Source organism: Heterocephalus glaber, unplaced genomic scaffold, assembly GCF_053883595.1.
Source record: "Heterocephalus glaber isolate CG9 unplaced genomic scaffold, H.glaber_assembly_v1.0 deba00000546, whole genome shotgun sequence".
In the NCBI taxonomy this organism is placed as follows: domain Eukaryota; kingdom Metazoa; phylum Chordata; class Mammalia; order Rodentia; family Bathyergidae; genus Heterocephalus; species Heterocephalus glaber.
Genome location: NW_028258147.1, coordinates 28,454,707 through 28,465,317, shown reverse-complemented (window position 1 = coordinate 28,465,317; position 10,611 = coordinate 28,454,707). Strand labels below are relative to the sequence as shown.

The following is a 10,611-nucleotide window of genomic DNA, read 5'->3' as shown; positions in this document are numbered from 1 at the left end:
CAAAAAAAAAATCCTTCCCTTTTAGATAGAAAGTCTGTAATAGCTACACTTACTTGCAATGATGAAATATCTGGAATTTGCTTGACAATATTCTGAGAAAGAACAAATATTAGAGAGGGAAATGTTAAAGGTCTAACTAAGATGTAAAAAATGTATTTCCTTTGCATACTATACTAAAAATTTATAATTGAAAAATATAATACAAAAAACTGCTCCACCCAAGATGCCATATCATGTAGTTCATTTAGAGATGAAAGATATTATTGCGTTATAAACACACGTTATTTGTCTAATAATTCTGTTCTGCTAATGACACCCTGCCAGCATCCTCCCCAGCTCACTGCTCCGAACAGGAGAGATCTATGGTCTGTAGGGTCCGTTAGTGACAACGCTAAGTATCCTGCGATAACTACCTTGCTGGTTCTGGGATAGTTAGCAGAACAGATAGGAAAGAAGCAAAAATACTCCTCCTCTAATCCCTGCGCAAGGATGTGGCAAGAACGAGGACTTTGGGGAAGAAAAAATATCCCAGAATGGCCCTGGCAGAAGACCAAGATCTGCATGCAATGCCACACTCAATTCCCCTTTCTCCCAAGTGTAAAATAATGTTTCCATTCTCTGAAAGACTATGAGACTGAAAATCCTTTTGTAATCCTGAAGAAATGCCGGTATGCTGGTGATTTAGGAGAGGGATGCTCCAGTCACTGAAATATGCTGTACTTCAGTCCCACTTCAGACACTCTGAAGATGGAAAAAGAAGGGAAAGGCCCTTCTCCGTGCTCTCCTTTCTTGGCCCCATTTCCTAGGACGCCGTCTTAATGCCTGAAGTTATCTGGCTGTCCTCAGAAGTGCAACTTATCCTGACGTCTCAAGAAACAGAAAAGTTGTCAAAGTCCGAGGAATGAGTCACTTTGCTCCGTTTTGATGAGTAATCTCAGGTGTCAAAGAACCCTTTTCTGAAGAGAGGGGAGGGGGCGTCAGAGGAAGACAGGCCGCTCTGGATTGGATGTGGAGACTTCGATTTTCCTAAGGCTGCGTCATTTAGAAGCCAATTGGGTCCAGATGTTATGGGCACCGACGGGTTACCGTCTCGGAAACTCTCAATCACGCAAGCGAAAGGAGAGGAGGCGGGTAATTAAATATTGAGCAGAAAGTCGCGTGGGGAGACTGTCACGTGGGCCTCGAAGCTCGTCACTCCTGGGATAAATACCGCGAAGCAGGGAGCAGGCTAAAGAGCGCTCTCGGACCTCCTCCTCCACCGCCGCTGCCAAGGAGAGTGCGGAGCCCGGGGGTGCACGCATTGCAGCGGAGACCCAGGCCGAGCGCCGCAGTAAGTACGCGCCCGGCCGCTGCTCCCCGCGCTCCAGACGCGCATCTGTCGGGAGGGCGGTCGGGGCGCCGTGGCGGAGAGGGACGGGGGAGACCGATCAGCTACCGATCAGCTAGTCCAAGGCCAACGCCCCTCTTTGTCTTCCACCTGCAGAGTCTACAGGCTTGAGGGTGTGGGTTAGTGGGCTGGGGCCCCGGGGAGCTGAGACTGGAGAGGAGATTTAAGAATGTTTGGGGCGTGATTCTCTTTCCTAAACCTTACAGGTGAGATTTTAGCCCTAACCTGAGTTCCGTTGTGGGGCCGAAAATTATTCTCTTGGAAATATATCTCTCTCCTCGGTGTCTTCTCCTCTGCTCTTCTCAGAAATCCAACATGAAAATCCTCGTGGTCTTGGCAGTCTTTTTTCTGGTCTCCACACAACTGTTTGCAGAAGAAATTGGTGCCAACGATGATCTAAATTACTGGTCCGACTGGTCCGACAGTGACCAGATCAAGGTGAAACTTGGTCCTGGGATGGCCTGCGCCTTTCTCCCTGGCCTTTGGAACTGTTACTTTCCCCCGAGATCGCACCCCAAGGAGCTTTGAGGGCACCGCGGCTGCGACCAGAGACAGTGGAGGCGCGCGGTGGGGAGGTCACGAGGGTCGTCACCCGGGTCCGCCCGGGGGATCCTGCACCCACAGTCTGAGTTTCCCCCTTAAGACTGCGTTGCCCAGTCGTTCTGGGCATTCCTGAAGGAACGTCTCGGTCCTCCTCGGAAGGCTGAAAACCTTCCCTACTAATAGGGATTTGGGGGCCTCCGTCCAGCCACCCGGTCCGCGCGCTTTTGAAAAAGCAGGGCAGGGACAGAAGAGGGCTCGTCAGTCACTGGGAGAAGCGGGCGCCAGGGTGAGCAGCTGGGGGCCTCACGAGGTGGAGGTTAGTGGAAAGCTAGCTTCCTGCCTGCACACTTGTTTCGAGGGCCCAGGAGGTAGCTAAGTTTCCTTTTAGACGGTCTCGGGTATTGGTGCGAAACAGTGCGCCCCTAGAAAATTTGAACGTCACGCGGTTCAGCCCGCCTGTGAAGTGTAGCCACCTTCTTCACCCCAACTCCTCCCGCTCCCACACACACCTCTTTGTGCTCTTAGGGCAGTGAAGGGACTCCAAAGTCCGCACCAGACAACAATCAAAGTCACGGGGAGGCGCTGTAGATAAGGAAGGGTCTCCCCGATGGGGGGGTGGGGGGGGAGGTAGGGCTGAAAGCGCTCAAGGCTGGAAGATACCCAGCTTCTGCTAATTAGTCAGGGCGGAGAAGAGAAGGCGGCCCGGGGCGCTTAGGGGTGGAGAGAACGCCGGGCTGAACCCTGCTCGGGCACCGGGAGTCCTTGGATTCCTAGCCTCCCCTCCAGTCGAAGCTGACCTCCACGCTGAGCACCCGGGCTCCTCGCTGCAGGGTGGGAATAGCTCTTCCTGGGTGCTCACTCTGCCTTGTCTTTGCTTCTTGTTCCCCAGGAGGAGCTGCCGGAGCCCTTTGAGCATCTTCTGCAGAGAATTGCCCGGAGACCCAAGCCTCAGCAGTTCTTTGGACTAATGGGCAAACGGGAAGCTGGTGAGATGAGCAACCGTCCTTTGGTCTCTGGGGACAGGCACTAGCTTGTTTCTCAAGTGTTTCTTCCCCCTTGGGGTAGACATTTCCATCCTGGATTTACAGTTATAACTCCCAGACTCAGACTCCAGCTTGAGCCTCGCTAAAGCATAACTCACCACCCCCTCACCCCCTGGAGGGCCAGACCCCTGCTGCATGCTTCACAGTAAGAAAGTTACCCGAAACAGGAACCCGCCTTAGTGAGGCACTGCCTTGACTACAAATCCAAAACTCAAAGAAGGGGAAGGCATAGGCCTCCTAGGGGTAGTACTCTGGATGGTCCTTGAGCAGGTGAAAGCTGACCTTCCAATATTCTCAGGGTGGATTAGGTTTGGCTGTCCCTTGTCACCTAATAGAAATATTCAGTTTCCTTGAGTTCATTGCACCATCAGTGAAAAGTGTGAATAGTTAACGTCAATTGTCTCTTGTCAGATTCCTCAATTGAAAAACAAGTGGCCCTGTTAAAGGCTCTTTATGGTAAACATTCCTATAAATCTTTATTTTACCATTGTGAAGGCACATGTAGGAAAGTGAAGAAACTCATTTATGGGCTGAAAAACAAGATTTTACTAATGCCTGTTTAAGACATAGATTTGTTTCTCTCTCTCTCCTCTCCTCTCCTCTCCCTCTCTCTCTCAGAAATGAGCAGCCAGCCTTGAAAATATGTGATAGTACAGCATAGCCTTATTTTAATACAGGCTGCACGACTCCCATAGTTCTGGCTTTGAATCTGTGGCCCATAGAAGGCACTTAATACTTCTTTTGTCTACTAAAATATTTACTTTCATCAATAATTTTGTTAGCATTTATGGTTCTGCTATATTCCTCAGGATAATACCAAAACAGAAAATATTACATATTTTAAAAATCAATTTATTGTATAATTCTCTCTAAAAGATAGAATGTAACTGTCTTTAAAACAAATTTATATGTGTTTTTTAATTTTATCTTTCTCTATTCCAGGACATGGCCAGATCTCTCACAAAAGTAAGTTCAAAATTATTTTGACATTTATGCTAATGTTAATTATATTAAATTCTACTTTACATATCACCTTAATTTCAGTCATAATTTTGAACCTAATATTTATAATTAAGATAACATAAGGTAGGAAACTCACATCCAGAATGTGCTTAAATACTTATTATGAATTAACTGTAATTTATGAATAAACTCTGTAATTGCCAAAAAGATACATTATGCTAAAAAAGAAAAAGTCTTTTCCTACCTTAAATTGTTAGTTTTAAATTTCCAATGCTATGATCAGAAATCTATCACCTACATTCATCTCTATCCTCCTCCTCTATGTCCACTTACACTGCACAAAACTAAACTGCACAAAACTAAACAAGTAAACTTCTGACTCATCTTAGTGAGCTGAATCCCATAACAACAATCATTTTGAGTGGTCATCCATAAGTCAGTTAAGTGGAATGTGGTATCTGTGTAGGGAATCCACACTAAAGGTAAAGATGAATGGAGATGCAATTTACTTTATCCCCAAATCAAATGGGAACCTAAATTCATCAAAGATGAGTGAACTATCTCAGGATAGGGAAGATGGCAGAATTGTGGCACTAAGAGGGTCATTAGATCACATCCCAGAATAATGCAATCAGAGTTGACAGCAAGTCTGGAGTCCATCTGATCATGTTGTCCACCTTTTGTGCAATCGCGGGTTTGACTCAGTGGGTGACCGAGTAGTCCCCAATAAAGTGGCAGCCCTCTTCTCAATGAATACAGTTAAAAACAAAAGAAATTACCCCACCAGTATTAAAATAGTAACCTTTTCCCAGGGCTTCATCTTTGAAAATAAATCAGTCACATTTACTTCTAAGGATTTCACTTTCAAGGGAATTACAAAACTCTATGTAATAAAAATAAATTTACCCTATTAATGTCAAACCTCATGTACTTCCCCAAAAGGAGTATTTTTAAAATTCAATGAAACAATGATCTTTTAGGAGATTACAGTCATCCAAGATAAGGCTCTGACTTAACTGATTCACTTGCTAGAGAATACAATATATTTAATAACATGAAGAAATAAGCTTGGATACTTCTCTCACACAAAAATGTGAAATTGATTTCCTCAAAATCAAAGTTAACTCAAATAGCAACAATATTTAAAACTTTATATAACAAAGTATAATATAGATAAAAGGTACTTATTAACATTTAAATGTAGATTAAGAAAAGTGCTTTAATTTTATTGGTTTAGCATAATTTATAAGACTTATAAGGAATCTTCATTTCTTCAGGCTCACCAAAACTAGAAATAGATATATATATTTATTATATAAGCATATACTCAGAATCTTGTTATTTTATACAAGTTATAACTACTTATTTCCTCAAAGATATTATACATATTAAAATACCCCTAAATGTATTTTGCAGGGCATAAAACAGATTCCTTTGTTGGACTAATGGGCAAAAGAGCTTTAAATTCTGGTATGTATAAAACCATGACTGAAAATAGTATCTCAAATCTACTTCTATTATTTTATAAGGCATAATTTTCAAAGTGTTAAACTGTCTATTATAGACTTTAAATGAAAATTTATGACAAAAAATTGAATTGTAGCTTGTAGTCAAGAATGGATTTATAGCTGATTAAGCTAACATCACTAGAACATCAGTCTATTTTCCTCAGACCATCGGCTTTACCAGTGTCTGCTCAGTTAACCACTGCCCACTCTGAACCTTGGGGCAGCTTAATACAATATATTCTTTCCCATAGATCTGTTCAGCAAGCCATATTCAACCTTACTGAACCAGCAGAGGTGGGGAGGGGGATGGTACAGGGAGAGATGAGAGATTTTCATTTATGACCAAAGTAATTTGAAAGGTGTATAAGATGTTACATCTGGCAATCTTCTGACACAAAAATAAACAAAACAAAAATTTTATACAAATCACTTGCTCTTTACAAAGTTATAGAAGCTCAAAATCTAAATGTCCTGATGGATGTTGGAAAAGATGGATGATATGCTTCATTCCAGTGCTTTCAAAAGGGAGCACAATTGAATCATCCTGGAGTGTTATAAATCAGTTCAGGCTCTAAAATCCTTAGAGAGAAGGGATGCTACAATTCTCATAACTCATTTCAAATTCAAACAACTCTTTCACTGAATATAAAACCTACAAAATTCCTTCCTTTAGTTTGCATCTTCTATGTAAATGTCCCATACAAATGTCTCAAAACTCTTATTTCATAACTCACTGATTACAGTGTTTTCAGAGTTAAATAACTCCTATAATCATTTTCCTGAAAACTGAGTTTTTGTTAAGCACAGCCAAGCCTGGTAGCCCCTTGTCTAGGGAAAAGCTATTCAAATTCTCTTTATTTTACCTTCCATGAAAATAGGTTAAAATACTAATCATCTAATTAGTAATTAGTAGTTGCCATATCCATTGAGAATATTTCCACTTTCTGGGAAATCTGTAAGATATGCAGGCTTAACTCTTAGTTATCTGGATTCGTGCAAAAAAAAAAAAAAATCCTAGTATTTTTATTGGATTTTTGCTTTCCAGATTTAGAGACGACCTCATATTTATCACCAGTAATTTGGGGTCTATTCAAATTTAAGTTTAAAAGAAGTTATCAGTTTACCTAATGAAAACCTTGTGATCTTTTTATTAATATATATTGTATTCCAGATTTTGGATATGGGAAATTTAAACAACAGTGGCATTTATCTGTATCCATACATACTAGTCTGCTCATAACTAGGATTTTCATAATAACTGTATTAGCTATCATTTCTTCGATTCCAGAATTAATACAGCTTTCAGAATATGCTTCACAAATATAAATATAATGCAGTTTAGAATAGATTAAACATACTTAAGATAATAATGTAATTATAGATAATAATAAATAGAATCACCATAATTACGTCTTTGTTCTCCCATTTTAGTTAAGAAAGCACAAAAAAAAATATATAAACCATAGTCAGAGACCATTTCATATGTTCAGTCGAGATTCTGACTATTTCATAGTCACAGACCACTTTGACAAGCTGATAATGTAGGGCTTCTCCCAGAGAAACCCTCACCAACTCAGACACAGAAACTGACATATGTTTTCAGAAGGTTTGAGGACGAGATAAGAAACTTTGTGTTCCTTGAAAGAGATATTATGTCCTGCTAAATGGCTAATCTGTCTGTAGTTTGTTTAATTAGCATTCATCTCACTCCTCTGAGGAACAAAGTCTTGTTATCTAAAACTTGAGTTACTCATCACTCCTCTAATAAAAACACAGCAGAGTGAGAAATGAACTTTTCCTTCCTTCAGAACTGTCTGCTTGGGAGGGAGCTCAGTCTGGTCCACCTCAGAATAGTATGCACAACTGATGTAAAACTTTGTTTAGTGCTCATCTCATTTAAGGATAGATGGATGTTAGAGATCCCTGCTAGGTGAGGGAAGTGCTAACTGATGGCTTTACCCACCTTCTCTCTCAACAAACCTTTCTAATCTAATCAAGGAAGCATTTAGAGTAGCACTACTTAAGTTCAGTATTTTCTGTGGGGCAAACTGAATTTTAGAAAGCAAAGCAATTTTACAGTAATATAAATTTAAGGGAATGAAATGCTGCCTAAGATGATAAAGACTATCGTTAGTTGTGTGATTATAGTAGTCTAGTCCTAGATCTTTTGTGGTTACAAATCCCTTTGAAATTATATATAATATAATGTAACATAACATAATTTTGGAATCTTTTTGGTCCAGAGAGTCAAAATACTTAAATTACCTACTAGCTATACGTTAAGTGCCCTTGCAAGCAGTAATTCATCTTTCATAGGCCACTAGAGTGTTGAGAGATAAACTGAACTGTACTGCCTTTAGAGGGTTCAGTTGATTTTTCTACAGAAAACAAGACTGATTTAGTCTCCAGTCTTGCATCAGGAGGTACCCACAGGGGGGAAGATATTTTCATGCCATTCAGTGCCTCTAGAACAGGTATCAGTAAAGTTTTTCTGAAGAAAAACTAGATCGAAAATATTTTAGACTTTGTAAACATATGATCTCTGTAGCAACTATTCAAATCTAGCAGTGTAAATCCCAAACACAAAGTGAATGTGTTTGTGTTCCAATAAAACTATATTTACATGAACTATTTGTGGGCTATATTCACCTCATGTCCTGTAGTTTATTTACATCTGTCCTAGGCTAAAAGTATCACTTTTCACTTTCATCCTACCAACATTCCTGGTTACTTTAGGAATGGTTCTTTCTATAATTCACTAGTGTCTGACAGTGCTTAAGAAAGCTTGTGAAAGCAACATTGCCATATGTCAAGGAATATAATATATTGCTTTCAGGGCACCAAATATGCAATAGATGACTGAAGAAACCAAGAGTTCTGTGGTTAAGAATCAGAGTAGAGTGAGGAAGGATTTTAAGATGTACAAATAAAATTCTCAGAGCTTTCAATGGAAGGAAAAAGTCATTATGACTTTATAACAAATTACTGCATGCATTGAACTTCATTTATTTAACTCTCTCAGTGAACCTTCTTAAAACACACTCTACCTCCTTTCTGTTTTCAGTGGCTTATGAAAGGAACGCAATGCAGAATTATGAAAGAAGACGTAAATAAACTACATAACGTTATTTATTCAGCTTCATTTGTGTCAGTGGGCTATTAAAGGTAAAATAAAACATGCACTATAAGGAATAATTATTTATTTAAAAACAATTATTGTTATGAGTTGAAAACTCAGAGAAAGTGTTTATTTTTCATATTGTGCTAATATGTGTTGTAAACATGTGCTATAATTCTAATGACTCCCCAGAAGTAGAAATCAGTAATAATTTCTCAAGAAAGCACAGTGTTCAGTGAAATTATAAAACCTGTGATATGGTCTCCAAAGGAAGAAATCATTGATTTGAAGCAGTCATGACTGCCACTACAGAAGGGAAGGAAACTCCTGTGCAAAATTGTGTTTCTTGTTGGGTTTCATGGTAAAAATGCACTGAGACCTTGGTATCAAGCTGTATTTGTGTCTCTGCAGCATGTTCCATGTTTTGTGCCTATATGAAGATGTTTAAAAAAGTTTTAATGTGATTCAAAAGTCTTGATTCATTGTATGGTGTGATGTGATAGCTACCATTTTAAATAAAAGAAAAAATATCTTAAGGATTGTGTCATATTCCTTCATTAATATTTATGTCAAATCAGCAATCTTTTATGAAGTGTGTTCAAAGGTGTTTTGCTTGAAATGCGCTGTTTCTCTCTCTCACTGTCTCTCTCTTACACACACACACACACACACGATGTGCTCACACATGTTTTTGCAAAGTCATTTGACATGAGATGATTTATGGAGAAAACAGTTGCATTTCAGAATCCAAGGAGTAAAGACTAAATTCTGGTTAATCATGCCCATGATTCCGTGTTATAGCTAGAATTATAATCTACTTTAAAGATGAATTTCACTACTTATTTTCTTGAGTAAAATGGTAGCACACTGCTAACTCAGCCCTATTTAAAGCCCAGTGCATGAGCACAGTATAATGCACAATGGTTGAGTCTCCCCAGAATGAGGATATCAAATTAGACTCTTACAAGGTCATCAGAGAATGGTAGAGACAGTTGTTCAAGGAGTAAATTGATAATGCCCATAACTCTCCTTCTAATAAAAGCCTTGGGAATAAATACAAAGCAATGAGAGGGAGGCTCTCATGTATTTATTTCAGGGGAAGAACTAATAAGTATCTGTGAAATCATTTGCCAGTGGCACAGAGTGTGAAATATTGACAAGTGTAAAACAATACAGGACAGCACAGCTCAGTGATATAAAGCTCCACAAATTCGGCCTATACTGGTGACTGTTACTCATCAATGGAACCACTTGAAGGACAGAGGAGACAAAGCATATTTTAGCTTTTATATCTTTAATTGAGTAGTTTGCTTTAGAAACCCTCCAATTAATTTTCTTTATACAGTATGTTTAAAAATTTCAAAGTATATAATGGTAAGTAAAATGGAGAACGTCCAAGTCATATAGCCCCATCCCTGAAACAGCAACATTTAACATTCTATTAAATAATTATTATTCATATCTAAAATTATATATATTTAGTCATTCAATTTTCAATAGTCATTCAAATGACAATATTATTTCTATTTCCACTTTACAGATGAGAACTTTAAGCTTAAGGGAATTTATGAGCCAGACATTTTAATATGAGAGAGTCAAGATTGGAAAAGAATTATTGAGGAAACAGCAGAACAAATTAATATCTAACTATGAAACTGAGTAAACAAACATTGATACAATAATATGATGCAGTCATTTAAAGTAATATGGTGTGTTTAATAACTTGGAGCAACATATATGTCTATTGTTAGATACACAGCAGTATTTTCAAATGCTACATTTAACTGAGTTTCTGTGTTTAAACAGGGTAAAACCAAAAGAATAGATGAAAATATCAAGGCAGAAAGGGAACATGTTACAAAATAAAATCTAACCTTCAGAGAGCAAGAAAGCTTAAAATTTCTTGGTAAATAAAAACAAAAATACTAACAGAAACCTATTCATATTTATAATAAACATGTAATTTTATCAGGTTGTTTAAAAGACAGAGATATCAGATTGGTTAAAAATAAAACCTAGCTATTCATTATTTACCAAGACAAACCTGAA

The 10,611-nt window shown here is 38.9% G+C and overlaps 1 protein-coding gene across 6 annotated transcripts; it reads left to right on the top strand.

Annotated features, from left to right (window-relative positions):
• The first annotated feature begins 734 nt into the window (after window positions 1–734).
• On the top strand, window positions 735–9,098 carry Tac1 (tachykinin precursor 1). 6 transcript variants are annotated; one of them, XM_004862726.4, is made up of 7 exons: window positions 1,155–1,330; window positions 1,694–1,825; window positions 2,820–2,916; window positions 3,385–3,429; window positions 3,916–3,939; window positions 5,353–5,406; window positions 8,509–9,098. In XM_004862726.4, the coding sequence occupies exons 2-7, from the start codon at window positions 1,703–1,705 to the stop codon at window positions 8,556–8,558; spliced, it is 393 nt and encodes a 130-aa protein (XP_004862783.1). In that variant the 5' UTR covers window positions 1,155–1,330; window positions 1,694–1,702; the 3' UTR covers window positions 8,559–9,098. The 6 variants fall into 6 exon arrangements, with proteins under 6 accessions (XP_004862784.1, XP_004862783.1, XP_021098523.1 ...); XM_021242864.2 differs by having other exon boundaries at window positions 1,180–1,330; window positions 1,594–1,825; XM_004862727.4 differs by lacking the exon at window positions 3,385–3,429 and having other exon boundaries at window positions 735–1,330.
• The last annotated feature ends 1,513 nt before the right edge of the window (window positions 9,099–10,611 follow it).